This window comes from Dendrobates tinctorius, unplaced genomic scaffold (assembly GCF_039654945.1).
Source record: "Dendrobates tinctorius isolate UK_male_01 unplaced genomic scaffold, ASM3965494v1 ptg000230l, whole genome shotgun sequence".
Classification (NCBI taxonomy): domain Eukaryota; kingdom Metazoa; phylum Chordata; class Amphibia; order Anura; family Dendrobatidae; genus Dendrobates; species Dendrobates tinctorius.
The window spans coordinates 11949979-11970438 of NW_027361897.1; the positions used below are offsets into that span (position 1 = coordinate 11949979).

A 20460-nucleotide genomic window follows, 5' to 3' on the forward strand; every position below is an offset into this window, starting at 1 on the left:
ATGTTATAAGATAAGCCCAGAAAGGCGGTGGCTGTAACTCGTATCGGCCAAACCTGGTGACAGGTTCCCTTTAAAACTCAGACTAAACTCTGAAGGTAAAACCTGACACTGACCAAATCTCTGACGTTCGAAAGAGACGATTTACCCAACTATCTGATACAGCATCACTTACAGAGATTGTCCACTACCGTAACATTGATGACCTGCCCGTAGGATATTCAATAGGTAAGTACAACCACTCCACGGCGTGTCAGGTGCTCGGATAGGGTGCCACCTCATATCACTAGGAGAAGAGAATCCAGAACTCCAAATCTAAAGGATATATTGTTTACAATCCAGAAATATGCAAAATGTGAAGTTTCGGTTTGGGGTGAACTTCCATTTTCTATTGGTCTACCTGTCTTTATGCTTTATGTCCATCCCGCCACTACAATGGCATGTAAAAGTTTGGACACCCCTGGTCAAAATTACTGAACACTTAAAAGGGGTCGTCCACTACTAGGACAACCCTTTCTTAAACTAAATGTTCAGCCCTGATAAAATAATAAAGCCTATGCTCACCCCATGTGCCTGCGCCGTTCCAGTGGTGCCCAGCACTCAATCGGCGTTGGCGTCTCCGCCTTCGGACAAACTCAACATGAAAGAGGAAGTCCGGGCTGCAGCTGATCCCCGGTTTCCTCTTCATGTTCAGTTTGTCCGAAGGCGGGACAGTGACGCCAGCGCTGATTGGGCGCCGACATCATCACAACACCGCATCACAGCCTCGGGGAGAGCAAGGACCGACACTGCAGGAACGGCGCCGGCATAGGAGGGGAGTATAGGCTTTATTATGTTATCGGGGTCGAACATTTAGTTTAAGAAGGATTTAAGAAGTTATCCTAGAAGCGGATAGGTTCACACGATGTTGCTAAAACTGAATTTTAATAGATCATTAAGCATAACACAGCCAGCTCGGCTGTATCCGTAGCCCCGACTACTTGTGGCCAAAACGTAGAGGCAGATATTTCCATGTTAGCCAAGCGTGGCTTAAAAATGGAATGCCCCTTTAATATTCTATGATGTTGTCACACGGCCAAAGTGCAGCCTCATAGTGTGATTCTCCTGGCCTAAACTATATTGTGTGCCACATGGAAAACTTCCCCTGAACTTGGCCATAGTATGTTATTTTTATTTAATACATTTTTGTAAGATGAATGATTTCTAAGTTACCCCCATCATCCAGGACAGCTCAGGTCCAGAGGAACAGATTCCTTAGAGAATATTAAATCCAAATATAAAGAAATTGCAGCGCTGCACTCACGTACCGCACGTTCATTAGATGGCCCAGGAGGTCCCTTCCAACTCTACGATTCTATGATTCTATGATTCATTACAACTTGTGATAAATACATCAGCAGCAGTATTTGTTGAGTATATAAAATTCAGGACAGTTCAAACATAAAACAAACAAACAAACAAATAAAACAAATAAAACAAACAAATAAAACAAACATAAAACAAACAAAAAAAAAAATTGGTCCTCAGGCAAAATAAATATATCATTGACATAGTTACAACCTAAAGTCCATCCTTTCCTCATTTCTTGCTGACTGTAGTTTTGTTTAATACGAATAGACAAAAAAACCACTTGCCCCCGTAAGCAGAGGATTACCCCAAATCTTCAGAACACGGTCTTATTACAGCATGCTGTATTAATAGAGTACATAGTGATGGAAGGTGGAAACATCACAAGGTCATGTGGGGAAGGGTAGGAAGCCGACCAGTGCCAATACTTATGTAGGTTTCCATATATACCGGCACAATGCAGAATTTACAGAAAGTCCTGTAAAGTGCTGCTGCGTTTTCTCATCTTTCTGGGTAGATTCTCCTCCACGGATACTGGTGCGCTCAGTTGACGGCTTCATATATATTACATTTATTATCTGATTTTTAATACAGATTATCTTTGCCAGAACTCAAACTGAAAACTGATATGCAAGGCAGACACTGGAACAGTGAGTATACACTGCGTGCAGAATTATTAGGCAAGTTGTATTTGAGAGGATTCTTTTTATTATGGAACAACAACTATGTTCTCAATCAACCCAAAAGACTCATAGATATCAAAGCTTAATATTTTTGGAAGTTGGAGTGGGTTTTTTTTAGATTTGGCTATCTTAGGAGGATATCTGTTTTTTCAGCTAACTATTACTGTGCAGAATTAATATGCAACTTAATAAAAACCAAATATATACCCATCTCACTTGTTTATTTTTACCAGGTAAAACAATAGAGCAACACAAAATTTAGAAATAAACATTTCTGACATTCAAAAAAAAAAAAAATAAATAATCAGTGACCAATATAGCCACCTTTCTTTACGATGACACTCAAAAGCCTTCCATCCATAGATTCTGTCAGTTGCTTGATCTGTTTACGATCAACATTGCGTGCAGCTGCCACCACAGAGTCCCAGACACTGTTCGGAGAGGAGTACTGTTTTCCCTCCCTGTAGATCTCACACTTTATGAGGGACCACAGATTCTCTATGGGGTTCAGATCAGGTGAACAAGGGGGCCATGTCATTATTTTTCTTTTTAGACCTTTACTGGGCAGCCACGCTGTGGATTATTTGGATGCATGTGATGGAGCATTGTCCTGCATGAAAATCATGTTTTTCTTGAACGATACCGACTTCTTCCTGTACCAAAACTGGCAGTAGGTCTGGGAGTTGAGCTTCACTTCATCCTCAACCCGAAAAGGTCCCACAAGTTCATCTTTGATGATACCAGCCCATACCAGTACCCCACCTCCACCTTGCTGGCGTCTGAGTCGGAGTGGAGCTCTCTGCCCTTTATTGATCCAGCCTCGGGCCCATCCATCTGGCCCATCAAGAGTCACTCTCATTTCATCAGTCCATAAAACCTTACAAAAATCAATCATAAGATATTTCTTGGCCCAGTCTTGACATTTTATCTTATGTTTCTTGTTCAAAGGTGGTCATTTTTCAGCCTTCCTTACCTTGGCCTTGTCCCTGAGTATGGCATGCCTTGAGCTTTTTGATACTCCAGTAACGTTGCAGCTTTGAAATATGGCAAAACTGGTGCAAATGGCATCTTGGCAGCTTCACTCTTGATTTTCCTCAATTCATGGGCAGTTATTTTGAGCCTTTTTTTATCAACTCGCTTCTTGCGACCCTGTTGGCTATTTGCCATGAAGCGCTTGATTGTTCGGTGATCACGCTTCAAAAGTTTGGCAATTTCAAGACTGCTGCATCCCTCTGCAAAACATCTCACAATTCTTTTCAGAGTCTGTCAAATCTCTCTTCTGACCAAAGGAAAGGAAGTTTCCTAATAATTAAGCACACCTTATATAGGGTGTTGATGTCATTAGACCACACCCCTCCTCATTACAGATATGCAAATCACCTGATTTACATAATTGGTAGTTGGCTTTCAAGCCTATACAGCTTGGAGTAGGACAACATGAATAAAAAGGATGATGTGATCAAAATACTCATTTGCCTAATAATTCTGCACACAGTGTACAATGGGGAAAAAAGTATTTAGTCAGCCACCAATTGTGCAAGTTCTCCCACTTAAAAAGATGAGAGAGGCCTGTAATTGACATCATAGGTAGAGTACAGCTATGAGAGTCAAAATGAGAAAACAAATCCAGAAAATCACCTAGTCTGATTTTGGAATCAGCGCATCAAACTCCATAAAACAGACATATGCTCTTTGCTGATGATTTTTATGTGTTGACCAGTGTAATGTAATGTATGTAAAGCGCTGCAGATACTACGTGACTGCAGACTTGTGAATCCTCTCGGCGCAGTGAGGATTCTCCGATGCAGACAGCCATGTGACCACAAAAATGGGATTTGCATAAGTCCAGACACATTCCGACTAGACGTGTCCAGCCTCATTCAATACACTTGTATTAACGGAGGCCGCCCAAGTCTAGTAGGTACGTGACAGCATGTATGCAAATCACGGAGCAGCGTGCAATACGCACAATGAAAATATTCACAAGTCTGCAGTCACAAGAGTGATTGCAGACTTGTACCCTAAGGTCAGACAACTTCTTTAGTGTTAACGTGCTTGCATATATGATGTATGTGTGGATACATAATGGGGGGGGGGGGGCAGACATGCCCTGTACAGGGGTCTTTTGCTCTCGGGGTCTACCTCTGAGCATTGGGAAACAATATACAAGGTCATGTCCTTAGCGAGGTAACCGCAGGCGCACAACAGTAGTATTGATACTACTGATATGACAGGCGGTACTGACCGTATCTCTACCACTTGGCAGCACTTGCGGGTGTTAATCACTGACTTTAATCAGTTCTGCATTTATCTGCAATATGTCATTAACTGCACCTTTATTCATTAGGGCTAAGGTGTGAATACATTTTGGGTGTCAGCATAAGATTAGGCCTTCCAGCAAGATTTTACATTTCCTTTCCCATTTCCCCCGGCAGCCAGGATTAGCTTATTAAGACTTAGTTCAAAACCAAAGTATTATTTATCTGTGTACAAGAAGGACCGGCTCCAGACAGCACTCGGCCAATATACGACAATGGCACAACTCAGCCAGTCCTTGTAAAAAGAAAAAAATACAAGAATGTCAGCATGTATTTGTCAAGTCTGATATGCAGAAAAGGCTAAACCAACAAACTTAAGCCCCCGTTACACATAGCGATATCGCTAGCAATATCGCTGTAACATCCCCGATTTTGTGACGTTATAGCGATATTGCTAGCGATATCGCTATGTCTGATACTTACCTCCGACCGGCTCCCCCGCTGCTCATTGTTGGTCGCGCGAGAACATCCTGGACCATTTCTCGTCGGGTGCTTCCTGCTGGGCTTCCTGTAGCGCCGACGAGCGACGCGTGGATGCGGGCGGGAGGACGTCAGGATCGCCTCGTCTGACAGGTAAGTAGCAACCCTCGACCCCTGCGATGTCGCTGGTGAGATCTGCCTGTGTGGCAGCTCACTAGCGACCTCTTAGCGATGCACCAGCGATCCATATTGTTGTCGGGATCGCTGGTGCATCGCTAAGTGTAACGGTACCCTTAAAGGGGTATTCCAATTAAAAAAAAATAATCTGCTTTTGACAGGATAAGTGATAACTTTTAGATTGGTGGAGGTCTGACTGCCGGGATCACCACCGATCGCCAGAATGGGTCACTTTTATCTCCCTTACAATTGGAGAGGGAATGCTCGATCATAGCTCCATTCATCAGGCGACAGAGGTGGTGGCCGTACTGTATATTGGGGGAACCCCAGACTTCGTGTAGGATCTCAGATATGTGTGCTCCTTCTACATCCAGCAGCTACAGTACACAGCCGGGAGCTCGTCAGCGAATTCTGCAATCTCTTTCATTCTCAACGTCATCAGGGCTTCCGCACCAAACAATGAATGTCAATCACTGATATATCACCAGTAAAGCTAAATATATACAGGACAGCTAACTCATAGAAAGTGACAAAGCAAACACAGGCAGGAAGAGTTCATCACGGCCCCATCCCCCTCCATTACGTGTATGTCACAAGAATCCGCTTGTCACCTTTACCACATATGACTATGATCTACACTACTAACGCTAAGCGTTGTGAAGCCTCACGGGGGCGTCCCCATGGGCTCCAAAGATTTCTTTGCAGAACCATATATGTCAAACTATGCTCTGAAAATGGCAAAATCTGTAAAGAAATCCACAGCATAAATGGATACTAGCCGCTTGGGTTCCCGGAAAGTAGTGCAGAAGATTTGCAGTGTGGAAGAGTCAGACAGAAACCCCCTGTCAGTACAGAAAGCCACCTGTGAGTAAACCCTGTTCTCCTGGCTGCAGTTTGTGAAAAAGAAAAACATGGACCTTACTCACCCTCCCTGGGTCCTGTGATGAGTCTCTGTTGCTGCTCACATGGTCTGCAGCGCTGAAGTAATGTCGATGGCGCTGCGGCCAATAACTCAGCTCGGGAGCTCTGAGCACCTTGTGCCGTTACCTCAGGTGAAGGTGAACCTGACTTTAGCGTTGCGGACCATATGGGGGCTTTCACACTGCGCTTTGGTATTTGCTCGTCGGTCCCCTCAGGGCTTAGGTCCGAAAGAGATTTGGGCATTTTCGCCGAGTGGGCGATAAACTACAATGGTGCCAACAGAGTGAAAGTGAGCTCTGCATCATTTTCAGGAGTAACGCCTACTTGAGGTGGACATTCACACGGAGTAGACTGCGTCTGGGTGTCCGTGTCCAGTGGGCGTCCACACCCGAAAATGATGCACGATGGAGCGCACGTTCACTCTCTTGACACCATTGTAGTCTGTGGCACCACAGAGGTATACGTCCGAATCCCATTTTGCAGGGCGTTTGAATGGTAACCCTTATGGGACAAGCGCCAAAACACGGTGTGTGAAAGCACCGTAACGAACACCGGAGCAGAAACAGGAGACTTAACACTGGACCAGGGGAGCATGAGCAAAGATCAGTTTATTCCAAAATCGGGAAAAAAAACCTTTAATGACTAATTCTGGCATCAGCAAAGTCAAAACTCAAGGACCCCCAGCTGGTCACATGGAATGTTACTTTACGGTGTTTCCCCATCATAACATTTTACCATATACAAATTGCACCAAAAACAACATAATGACCCATCACACAACCTCCCCAGGTCCAGCGCTTGTGGGCTGCGGGTCGCATGACATTGATGCGTCACAGGTATTCTGCAGCTAATCATCGGCCGCAGCTCATCAATATTCAGTCGGAACGGACATAGTAAAAGCTGCAGCTGATCCGTGACTGCCGGGAATAGCCGCAGTGACATTGCTGGGGCAGCGCTGCTGTGGGAGGGGAGTAGAGAGGTTTTTTCTTTTATGGCTTTGTGCTCACAATGAGTTTTTAATGCTGTGGCATTATCGATGCGTCAGGAGCGCAGCGTCCAACAGTTCCGGCAAAGTGGATGGGATTGATCGCGATCTCCTGCCCAATGTGCTGCCTTATTACTCAGCGGAAACTGATCTTCATTGCGGGTTTCAAACATGTCACAACAATGAGCACTAGAGGCAGATTTCTCCCCCATACATTTAAATTAGATGTGCAAAATCCGCACATGACTGTGTCAAAGTTTTGTCAAAGACAAATTCTAGGAAGTATCAAAAACAAAGCAGCTTTATTGAAACGCGACACAGCAACAACAGACAAAAAACATGATAAAAATCCATGTAAAAAAACGCAAGTAACCTAACTTACATAATAGGTGAAGAAATGTTTAAGAAAATCTGCAACATCAAAAAGTCACTGTGGGAACATAGCCTAAGTGGGGCTCTGAAGTGATTAATCTGGGGTTGTCTACTAGTGGGCAACTGCTTTAAATGTGGTCTGTCAGCATAAAATGCCTGCTCAACCCAAGCGCCGATGCTCAGCGCGCCCCTCTCGCACAGCTCAGCGCGCCCCTCTCGCACAGCTCAGTGAACCTAACCACCTATCTCCCCCCTCGTCTTTTTTCATTGACACCTCTGGCTTTATAGAAACCTTAGAGCAAGATTAATGGAAAACAAGTATACAGAAAGGTGCCCTGAACGTCAGAGCTTGGTTTGAACAGTCATTTTATGCTCACAGACCCCTTAAAATGGTTTGAGGAGCGCACCATTCCCCCCCGTTTCCTGCTTGCTGGGGGCAAGCCGTGGTGCATGACTGACAGGTCGGAGCAGTAGCATCGCTGTCCCGAATCGTGCACGCTCTGATGCTGGTACGTGAGGCAGCATCGGAGGAGCACAGTAGCTCTGAAGCTGGCCGGTACGGCTGGACCGCTCTGTTAGCTGGCGATCTCGGCCAGCCTAAATGCTGCTGCATTACCCTCAGAGCAGCGTTCACAAAAGCTCACAAAGAAAGATGGAATTACCTGGGCAAAAAAAAAAAAGAAAATACAATTTTGATTATCAAAGCTGAGGTAATTTTCAAAAACAGTAAATTAAACAGTTGTTCTGTTTTTACAGACAGCTTCAATTACACCCCTCTGATGAGAATTACCATTTAAGCAATACTCAAGGAAAAAAGTTATTAAAAGTACAGACTGCCAGGAGGATTGTGATGGTGGATTCCCCCACTCTGGGCACAACTAATTATACACTGCTCAAAAAAATAAAGGGAACACTTAAACAACAGAATATAACTCCAAGTAAATCAAACTTCTGTGAAATCAAACTGTCCACTTAGGAAGCAACACTGATTGACAATCAATTTCACATGCTGTTGTGCAAATGGAATAGACAACAGATGGAAATTATTGGCAATTAGCAAGACACCCTCAATAAAGGAGTGGTTCTGTAGGTGGGGACCACAGACCACTTCTCAGTACTAATGCTTTCTGGCTGATATTTTGGTCACTTTTGAATGTTGGTTGTGCCTTCACACTTGTAGTAGCATGAGACGGACTCTACAACCCACACAAGTGGCTCAGGTAGTGTAGTTCATCCAGGATGGCACATCAATGCGAGCTGTGGCAAGAAGGTTTGCTGTGTCTGTCAGCATAGTGTCCAGAGGCTGGAGGCGCTACCAGGAGACGTGGAAGGGACCGTAGGAGGGCAACAACCCAGCAGCAGGACCGCTACCTCCTCCGTTGTGCAAGGAGGAACAGGAGGAGCACTGCCAGAGCCCTGCAAAATGACCTCCAGCAGGCCACAAATCTGTATGTGTCTGCACAAATGGTTAGAAACAGACTCCATGAGGATGGTCTGCGGGCCCGAGGTCCACAGATGGGGGTTGTGCTCACAGCCCAACACCGTGCAGGATGCTTGGCATTTGCCACAGAACACCAGGATTGGCAAATTCGCCACTGGCGCCCTTGTGATCTTCACAGATGAAAGCAGGTTCACACTGAGCACATGTGACAGATGTGACAGAGTCTGGAGACGCCATGGAGACCGATCTGATGCCTGCAACATCCCGCAGCATGACCAGTTTGGCAATGGGTCAGTAATGGTGTGGGGTGGCATTTCTTTGGAGGGCCGTACAGCCCTCCATGTGCTCGCCAGAGGTAGCCTGACTGCCATTAGGTACCGAGATGAGATCCTCAGACCCCTTGTGAGTCCATATGCTGGTGCGGTTGCCCCTGGGTTCCTCCTAATGCCGGACAATGCCAGACCTCATATGGCTGGAGTGTGTCAGCAGTTCCTGCAAGATGAAGGCATTGAAGCTATGGGCTGGCCCGACCGTTCCCCAGACCTGAATCCGATTGAGCACATCTGGGACATCATGTCACGCTCCATCCACCAACGTCACGTTGCACTACAGACTGTCCAGGAGTTGGAAGATGCTTTAGCCCAGGTCTGGGAGGAGATCCCTCAGAAGACCATCCGCCGCCTCATCAGGAGCATGCCCAGGCGTTGTAGGGAGGTCATACAGGCACGTGGAGGCCACACACAATACTGAGCATCATTCTGACTTGTTTTAAGGACATTATATTCCACTTTAATTTTGTGTGTGACTCCAAATCCAGACCTCCATTGGTTAATAAATTTGATTTCCATTGATGATTTTTGTGTGATTTTGTTTTCAGCACATTCAACTTTGTACAGAACAAAGTATTCAATGAGAATATTTCATTCAGATCTAGGATGTGTTATTAGAGTGTTCCCTTTATTTTTTTTGAGCAGTGTATATTTCTCCCCACACTGTCACTTTAAAGAACTTGGAATAGAGATCCCATTGAATCCCGGGGGCGGCAGGTTACTGAGATTACTGTTTGCCGTACACCTCCTTTAGAAGAAATGGCTTTTTAATATATGTGGACTTTGGTCCAGGCTCAGATTTACAGCCCTTTACTAGGTAGGTGCTGAGATCAGTTATCACACCCACTCTGCGTTCTTTGTGATCGGTCTGATCAAACCATTATTAAAGTTAGTTTAGTACTGTCACACTTAGCGATGTACCAGCGATCCCGACCAGCGATATGACGCGGTCAGGATCGCTGGTACATTGCTAAGTGGTCGCTAGTGAGCTGCCACACAGGCAGATATCACCAGCGACATCGCTGGGGACGGGGGTCGCTACTTACCTGTCACACCAGGTGATCCTGCGTCCTCCCGCCTGGCTCCACGCTCGTTTCTCCACAGGAAGCTGACGACGAGAAGCGGTCCTGAACGTTCTCGCACGATCAGCGATAACCAGCGGGGGAGCGGTCGTAGGTAAGTATCAGACACAGCGATGTCGCTAGCAATATCGCTATAACGTCACAAGTTATAGCAATATTGCTAGCGATATCTTAGTGTGACAGGCCCTTTATAAAAAATACTCTTAGCGGCGTGTAGGGGTTGTCTCAAGTGCCTTAAATGGTTAAAACTGTAAACTACTTTGCAATTTATTAGAAATTCTCTATTCTGAAGGACAGAGGGATTTTTAATGTTATAGTGTACAACTCATTGCCTAGGTTACTGGCCACCTAGCCATCTGAGAGTGGTCGGTTACCCAGGCAACGAGTGCGCACCACTAGCAGGTCCTCTGATGCTGCAGAAGCAATGCTATCTCTGTGAGACGAATAGCAGAGCGCCGAACCGGCGGACCAGAGATGCGGTCGGTCCGAACTGTCAGTCTACGCCCCAGACAAGTGTGATGGCGGGAGGCAGAGGAGCGGTGCTCTCAAGAAAACAAAAGATTGGGACACTACTTTAGGCTAGGGCTACCTACCCGAGGGTATGGCGGCTGCGTCAGGACTTCTTGCAACTTGCTTGTCACAGTCGCCGAGTGCCGAGTCCGAGTGACGTCTGAGTGTCGTCTGTTTTTCTTGAATGTGGAGCAATAAATAACTTTCTCCACCTTCTTCCTCCTGACAGTCTGTGAAAATCAGACGGCATGTGGATGTCATCCAAGCGCGGCCCGATTTTTATTTTTCACAGACCCACTGATTTGCATTGCTGATTTTGATCAGACCCTCAAATAAAAATCGGACGTCTCCAGAATTTTCCATGCACCACTTGGTCAAAGTAAAAAAAAAAAAAAAAAAAAAAAATCGGACATGTGCACAGTCCAATAGAATATTATAGGTACGAATGCCATCAGTCAAACCCAATTGTACAAAAATCGGACATGGATGAGCCCTTAAAGGGGTACTCTCAGCTCCAAGATCCTATCCCAAAATATAGTAGGCGTAATAATAATATTAGCAAATACCTCCAATTAGAGGTGTAGTATAGTTATTCTGATTTTCTATGTCGCTTACCCCATGTGCAGGCATTGCAGCAGCTTAGGTATCTATGGTTACAACAACTCATATAGTGACAGTTAGTTGTTAGTAGTCATAACCATGGATACCTAAACTACTGCAATGCGCCGCACATGGGGTAAGTAACAAAGCTTATCAGGAGAACTAGACAACATTTCTAATTGGAGGTATTTGCTAATATTATTACACCCACTATATATTGGGATAGGATCTTGGAGATGGGAATACCCCTATAAGGAAACTGTTGATAGTTAACCCAGGGTGGAGCAGCTACCTGACGATCTTCTCCCCTGATGTCACTGAAAATAAAGTATCATAACTTACTCTTTAAAGTTGATGTAATTTTTATTTTATCCCTTTAAACGGGACGAGCGAAAGGGGCGAAAATTATTTTGGTATCTCCTTGATCACGGTTACTTCTTGCCAGTTGTCAAAAACTCCGGAGCGTTGACCTGTCTATTAATAATTGACGTCAGCCTTGTACTGGCTTGTTCGGGGCTTTATACCCCGGAACGCTGCAGCACTGACCGTCATAAGCCGCGATGGAGAAAGTCCTGGACTGACTGCGAGGGGGCCATCAATTACACGTCAATTACAAGGAACATTTGGAGTGAGGCCAGAACAGTGAGGGCAGGATCCTCGTGCCCCGTCCACATGGATCCTGCACAATTACATAAGAACAGGTTTATGCTTAGTCATCCTGAGATTTAGGTTTTCACTCCTGTGTGACTTCAGTCCTGGAGACTTTCGGTACCAGCACATACAACATTGGGAATGAATATGTATTCACACATTTACTATTGTAATATATAGGTTAGAGGGGTTGTCCAAAACTACAATATTTTAGGCATGGATGCTTTTAAAACAAAAAATGGGAACATATGCAAAAGAAAACAAACCTCCTCCTCCCATCCTCTTACCATATTGCACTCATCATATTATACAGCACTGTTTAGTTACAATTGCTCATTTTGCCTTTCTACCCTGCTAATTCTTCTCTTTTCTCTGCTCTATGTAGAAACAGTAAGTCTCTAGTCCCTGCATTTATCATTCCCCTCTTCACCTCCTGACCCAGCTGCTCCCTTCTCCCCTCTGCCAGGGACTTTTGCAGTGACTAAGGACTCATACAGGGAAAATTGGCCTCCTGTTTCTACATAGAGCTTAGAAGTACTCAGCTAGTCTGTTATTAATCACAGGATGTCATAGACCTAATGGGAAAGAGAAGAATTAGCTGGGTAGAAAGGCAAAATGAACAATTGTAAATACACAGTGCTATATAATGTGATGACTGCAATATATTAGGAGGATACAAATTTTGATGGGAGGAGCGCTCAGCGCCCTGTGGATCCAGCGCCCTGTGATTGGCTGCAGTGGTTAGGGTTCCATAAGTCATCACAGAAACAGAGGATGGCGCACTATTATCGTCACTTGGCCGCTACAGTCAAACGGAGCAGGCATTGTTTCCAGACCGGACGCAGACCTCCTTAGAGGCCTTCGCTAAATTCGTAGAGTCCCTTTAAAAATCCAGAAATAAAGTGAGATTCCAGCAAAAGTATCCTTTAAAAAAGAAACAATTTGAATACAACATATAGAAAAATTCTTTCCACCACCATAGAGAAAAGCATACGGGTTTCAGACACAGTCCTAAGTCATTGCCTTATATGGTATAGGACTGTGTCTGAAACGCGTATGTTTATTTGTATGGTGGTGGAAGGATTTTTTTCTCTACGTGGATTTTAGGCTGTGTTCACACACAGCATTTTTTTAGCGATATTTTTAGCGTTTTTTCCAATAAAACTGCTAAAAATAAGCTTCCAATTCATTTTTATGCATTTTGCACTTTTTGTGCATATTGATGCGTTTTTTACAGCGAAAAAACGCATCGCGGTAAAAAACGCAGCATGCTCATTAATTTCGCGGATTTTTCCGCGTTTCTGGCTAGTTCTATGCGTTTTGAAAACGCGCGGAAAAAACGCATAAAAACTGCAGAAAAAAACGTGCGGTTTCTGGGAAGGGAGTCAGGTTTTCCAGAAGAAATTTTCTGCTACGTGTGCACTTAGCCTTAATATGTCACAATTAAAGTGTTTTTTTAACTGCTGGAATCTGGCAGTACTATCTCTGTACAGTTGCTATCCTGCAGCTGAGCTGACCTTCCGTTTCTATTCAGTCATTTTAACAATAACCTGTTCACTCTGCTGAAAGGTCTGTTTAGAAAACGTGTGCATGGACTAAATGGAGCTATAATAATATTGTGTATTGGGATCTCTTCTTAGAACTATGTGATGCCCGTCCTCTGTTATTCCTCCTGGAAATGTATGAATAAACTGAAAACTCGGCATGTCCAAACATAATAGAGGGATAAACACTCCCACTGCTGCTTCACTCTCCGTGCTTTGGCTGTAGTAGTGACATCACTTTGACAGCTCAAATGACCGCTGCAGTCAATCAATGAGCTCAGTAGTTTGCAGAAGTAGAAAGCACGAGCAGCTGACCGTAACTGGCCGCAGCGGTTATGTGAAGTCACCACTACAGTCAAAACACAAACTGGAGCAACAGAGGAGCCGATGCTGGACCGCGGAACGGTGCAATCAGCTGTACTTGTGATTTGCTATTATCTGAGCAGTTGGGGGCCACTTTTCTAAAAGAAAAAAAAAAGTTGAAAACCCCTTTCATAAAGCAAAAATATTAGAGACGTAATAGTGAATTGGTTCCAGAATTCCTTGTAATGTGAATAGATTGTGACACAAGAGTCGCGTGAGACTACAGGGGATGATCCAGAACAAAGATCCAAAGAATACACCGCGTATACTGTACAGCCAGATACCCCCCCCCCGGTATACTGTACAGCCAGACACTCCCCCCGTATACTGTACAGCCAGACACTCCCCCGGTATACTGTACAGCCAGACACTCCCCCGGTATACTGTACAGCCAGACACTCCCCCGGTATACTGTACAGCCAGATACCCCCCCCGGTATACTGTACAGCCAGATACCCCCCCCCGGTATACTGTACAGCCAGATACCCCCCCCCGGTATACTGTACAGCCAGATACCCCCCCGGTATACTGTACAGCCAGATACCCCCCCGGTATACTGTACAGCCAGATACCCCCCCGGTATACTGTACAGCCAGATACCCCCCCGGTATACTGTACAGCCAGATACCCCCCCCCGGTATACTGTACAGCCAGATACCCCCCCCCGGTATACTGTACAGCCAGATACCCCCCCCCGGTATACTGTACAGCCAGATACCCCCCCGGTATACTGTACAGCCAGACACTCCCCCCGTATACTGTACAGCCAGACACTCCCCCCGTATACTGTACAGCCAGACACTCCCCCGGTATACTGTACAGCCAGATACCCCCCCGGTATACTGTACAGCCAGACACTCCCCCCGGTATACTGTACAGCCAGATACCCCCCCCCCGGTATACTGTACAGCCAGATACCCCCCCCCCGGTATACTGTACAGCCAGATACCCCCCCCCGGTATACTGTACAGCCAGATACCCCCCCCCGGTATACTGTACAGCCAGATACTCCCCCGGTATACTGTACAGCCAGATACTCCCCCCGTATACTGTACAGCCAGATACCCCCCCCGGTATACTGTACAGCCAGATACCCCCCCGGTATACTGTACAGCCAGATACCCCCCCGGTATACTGTACAGCCAGATACCCCCCCCCGGTATACTGTACAGCCAGATACCCCCCCCCGGTATACTGTACAGCCAGATACCCCCCCGGTATACTGTACAGCCAGATACCCCCCCCGGTATACTGTACAGCCAGATACCCCCCCCGGTATACTGTACAGCCAGATACCCCCCCCGGTATACTGTACAGCCAGATACCCCCCCCGGTATACTGTACAGCCAGATACCCCCCCCGGTATACTGTACAGCCAGATACCCCCCCCGGTATACTGTACAGCCAGATACCCCCCCCGGTATACTGTACAGCCAGATACCCCCCCCGGTATACTGTACAGCCAGATACCCCCCCCGGTATACTGTACAGCCAGATACCCCCCCCGGTATACTGTACAGCCAGATACCCCCCCCGGTATACTGTACAGCCAGATACCCCCCCCGGTATACTGTACAGCCAGATACCCCCCCCGGTATACTGTACAGCCAGATACCCCCCCCGGTATACTGTACAGCCAGATACCCCCCCCGGTATACTGTACAGCCAGATACCCCCCCCGGTATACTGTACAGCCAGATACCCCCCCCGGTATACTGTACAGCCAGATACCCCCCCCGGTATACTGTACAGCCAGATACCCCCCCGGTATACTGTACAGCCAGATACCCCCCCGGTATACTGTACAGCCAGATACCCCCCCGGTATACTGTACAGCCAGATACCCCCCCGGTATACTGTACAGCCAGATACCCCCCCGGTATACTGTACAGCCAGATACCCCCCCGGTATACTGTACAGCCAGATACCCCCCCGGTATACTGTACAGCCAGATACCCCCCGGTATACTGTACAGCCAGATACTCCCCCCGTATACTGTACAGCCAGACACTCCCCCCGTATACTGTACAGCCAGATACCCCCCCCGTATACTGTACAGCCAGATAACCCCCCGGTACACCAGGGCTGTGGAGTCGGAGTCGGTGCTCATTTTGGTGGAGTCGGAGTCGGTATAAAATGGACCGACTCCTAAAATATATAATAAATTGGGTACAGTAATTCAATGCAGGATGTGCTGAATATTTTTTTATAGGAGTTTGGGAAAGTTATGAAATGTCCTATAAATGACTGTTCTATTCCTGATCTAAGGCTACATTCACACACAGCGTTTTTCCTGTGTTTTTTGAGGATACGTTTTTCAGCTGCAAAAGCTGATCATCTTTTTAAAAAACTGCATCACCTGAAAGGTTTTTGAGCTCATAGATAATGTTTTCAATAGCAAAAGCAGATTAGAAATCTGCTCTATCTATATATCCATTTATCCATATCTGTCTATCCAAATCGTATCTGTACCAAAAAGAATGAAAACCGGGTAGTACACCAATATATATTATGTTCTATCTAAATATCTTGATTATTGGATCATAAAAATGATTAAATGTCTGATGTTCACATTGTACTACAATAAATTTTTCACTTAAATATAAGCAATATATGTGGGAGTCGGAGTCGTGGAGTCGGAGTCGGAGTCGGTGTAACGGAAATTGAGGAGTCAGATACTGTATACTGTACAGCCAGATACCCCCCCGTATACTGTACAGCCAGATACCCCCCCGTATACTGTACAGCCAGATACCCCCCCCGTATACTGTACAGCCAGATACCCCCCCCGTATACTGTACAGCCAGATACTCCCCCCGTATACTGTACAGCCAGATACTCCCCCCGTATACTGTACACCAGGTATATAGCCCCGTATACTGTACAGCCAGATACCCCCCGTATACTGTACAGCCAGATACCCCCCGTATACTGTACAGCCAGATACCCCCCCCGTATACTGTACAGCCAGATACCCCCCCCGTATACTGTACAGCCAGATACCCCCCCCGTATACTGTACAGCCAGATACTCCCCCCGTATACTGTACAGCCAGATACTCCCCCCGTATACTGTACAGCCAGATACCCCCCCGTATACTGTACACCAGGTATATAGCCCCGTATACTGTACAGCCAGATACCCCCCGTATACTGTACAGCCAGATACCCCCCGTATACTGTACAGCCAGATACCCCCCGTATACTGTACAGCCAGATACCCCCCCGTATACTGTACAGCCAGATACCCCCCCGTATACTGTACACCAGGTATATAGCCCCGTATACTGTACAGCCAGATACCCCCCCGTATACTGTACAGCCAGATACCCCCCCGTATACTGTACAGCCAGATACCCCCCCGTATACTGTACAGCCAGATACCCCCCCGTATACTGTACAGCCAGATACCCCCCCCGTATACTGTACAGCCAGATACCCCCCGTATACTGTACAGCCAGATACCCCCCGTATACTGTACAGCCAGATACCCCCCCCGTATACTGTACAGCCAGATACCCCCCCCGTATACTGTACAGCCAGATACCCCCCCCGTATACTGTACAGCCAGATACCCCCCCCGTATACTGTACAGCCAGATACCCCCCCCGTATACTGTACAGCCAGATACCCCCCGTATACTGTACAGCCAGATACCCCCCCGTATACTGTACACCAGGTATATAGCCCCGTATACTGTACAGCCAGATACCCCCCGTATACTGTACAGCCAGATACCCCCCCGTATACTGTACAGCCAGATACCCCCCGTATACTGTACAGCCAGATACCCCCCGTATACTGTACAGCCAGATACCCCCCGTATACTGTACAGCCAGATACCCCCCGTATACTGTACAGCCAGATACCCCCCGTATACTGTACAGCCAGATACCCCCCCGTATACTGTACAGCCAGATACCCCCCGTATACTGTACAGCCAGATACCCCCCGTATACTGTACAGCCAGATACCCCCCGTATACTGTACACCAGGTATATAGCCCCGTATACTGCATATATACACTCAGTACATTTTATACACTCTCTCCACAGCCCCCCGGCCATGACACTGGACCCCGCACTCGGTGATGACTCGTCTACGGCGCCTCTCACCCGTCTTCTCATCCGTCACCATCAGGCAGACCCTACAGGGCCGCTCGTCCTCAGGGTCCCGGGGACATGCAGGGGTGAAGGGGCTGTCGGCGGAATCAGCAGTGTCCCCCTCCGCACGGGATGCACGCTGCTCCCGGTCACTGTCCCACCTGGGATCCCGCAGGCTGTCATTGTTATCCGGGGGAGCATTAGGGCCCAGCCCTTCCAGGGTTATGATCTCCGGCTCCTCTTCTATAACTTCCCGGTCCTCGCTGCCCATGGCGGCCTCCGTTATCCTATCAAACCGGCAGTGTGTGCGCCGAGGGTTATCATCCCGGTGTGGTACCTTAGAGACGGCCACTGGGGGCAGAAGAGAGCAGGAGCCGGCGAGTGACGGCGCTGAGGGGGCGGGGCGAGCAGGCAGAACGCTCCACAGGAAGGACACAGCGCGGCGCTGCCCTGTGACGGGAGGACGGTGGGGACGGGAGGAGGTGGTCACCGGCTGTGGAGGGCAGGCCGGACGTGTCAGCTCTGCTGTCTGCTGTATGTGCACACATTGAGGAAATAGGCCTGTTTCACACTTGCTTTTTTTTGCAGCGCGTTTTTTCCGCAAAAAAACGCATTGAAAAAACGCATACATAAGCATACAACTGCTGCGTTTTTTTCAAGCATTTTTATGAGCATGCATGAAAAAAACGCAGCGTTTTTATGCGTTTGTATGCGTTTTTAGTGCGTTTTTACCGCGTTTGCGTTTTTTTCCAACATTAGGTGGCCACTCACACTAACCCAAACCATGACTTTACTAACCCTAACCCTGACCCTTAACCAAACCATACTTAACCCTGACCCTAACCCTTAACCAAACCATACTTAACCCTAACCCTGACCCTAACCCTAACCCTTAACCAAACCATACTTAACCCTAACCCTTAACCAAACCATACTTAACCCTAACCCTAACCCTTAACCAAACCATACTTAACCCTAACCCTGACCCTAACCCTTAACCAAACCATACTTAACCTTAACCCTAACCCTGACCCTAACCCTTAACCAAACCATACTTAACCCTGACCCTAACCCTGACCCTAACCCTTAACCAAACCATACTTAACCCTGACCCTAACCCTTAACCAAACCATACTTAACCCTAACCCTGACCCTAACCCTAAACCCCCTTAACTAACCCTAACTTTACCCAAACCCCTAAATTCCATTGTCTAAACTAATGGTAAAAAAAAAAACGCATGTGCAAAAAAACGCATACATAAGCATGCCAATGCGCACATATGCTCACCATAGACTTATAATGGGTGTCTTGCTGTAAAAAAACGCATTGCGCGCGCATGCGTTTTTTTGAGGCAAATCGGACGCACAAAAAATGCAACAAGTTGCATTTTGTGCGCCCGAGCGCATACCACAAAAAAACGCATGCGCGGTAAAACGCGTACAAACGCATGTGTATGCGCACATAAGCGCATCCCATGCAAAGTATAGGAAAAAAAAACGCATGCGCTATTTAGCGCTAAATTACTGCGAAAAAAAACGCAAATGTGAAACCAGCCATAGATGCAAAAAAATCACCATTTCTGGTTTAACCCCTTTATCCCCAAGGGTGGTTTGCACATTCATGACCGGGCCAATTTTTACAATTCTGACCACTGTCCCTTTATGGGGTAATAAATCTGGAACGCTTCCATGGATCCCGGTGATTCTGACAGTGTTTTCTCGTGACATATTGTACTTCATGTTAGTGGTAAAATTTCATTCATATAACTTGCGTTTATTTGTGAAAAAAACAGAAATTTGGCGAAAATTTTGAAAATTTCACAATTTTCCAACTTTGAAATTTTATGCCCTTAAGGGTGTGTGCACACGCTGCGGATTCTGCTGCGGATCCACAGCGGATTTGGCCACTGCGGATCCGCAGCAGGTTTTGCTGTGCTGTACAGTACCATAATATCCTATGGATATCAAAAACCTCAGGGCAGACGGTGCGGATTTTTCTGCGCGGATTTGCTGCGGTTTCTAAACCGCAGAAAGAATTGACATGTCAATTCTTTCTGCGGATTTCGCTGCGGTTTACCATCTCCTCCATTGTAGAGATGAAAAACCCGCAGGGCAAAACCGCAGGCTAATCTGCAGGTAAAACCGCAGGTCTTTTGACCTGCAGATTTACCTGCGTATTTTACAAAATCCGCGCGGCCAAATCCGCAGAGCATTCCGCAGCATGTGCACGTACCCTAAATCACAGAGATACGGCACACAAAAAGCTTGATAAGTAACATTTCCCACATGTTTACTTTACATCAGCACAATTTTGGAACCAAAATTTTTTTTTCTTAGGAAGTTATAAGGGTTAAAAGTTGACCAGCGATTTCTCATTTTTGCAACACCATTTTATTTTTTACGGACCACATCACATTTAAAGTCACTTTGAGGGGTCTATGTGATAGAAAATACCCAAAAGTGACACCATTCTAAAAACTGCACCCCTTAAGGTCCTCAAAACCACATTCAAGAAGTTTATTAACCCTTCAGGTGCGTCACAGGAATTTTTTGAATATTTAGAAAAAATGAACATTTAACTTTTTTTTCACAAAAAAAATACTTCAGGTTCAATTTTT

At 46.4% G+C, this 20460-nt stretch overlaps 1 protein-coding gene across 1 annotated transcript in view; it reads right to left on the minus strand.

The window, feature by feature from the left end:
- The window catches only part of SLC35G1 (solute carrier family 35 member G1), a 32560-nt gene extending 14051 nt beyond the window's left edge, over positions 1-18509 (minus strand). Inside the window, exon 1 of the mRNA XM_073555828.1 lies at positions 17855-18509. Coding sequence (XP_073411929.1) covers positions 17855-18479 — 625 coding nt within the window. The 5' untranslated portion in view covers positions 18480-18509. The remainder of the gene's footprint in view (positions 1-17854) is intronic.
- Positions 18510-20460: the final 1951 nt, after the last annotated feature.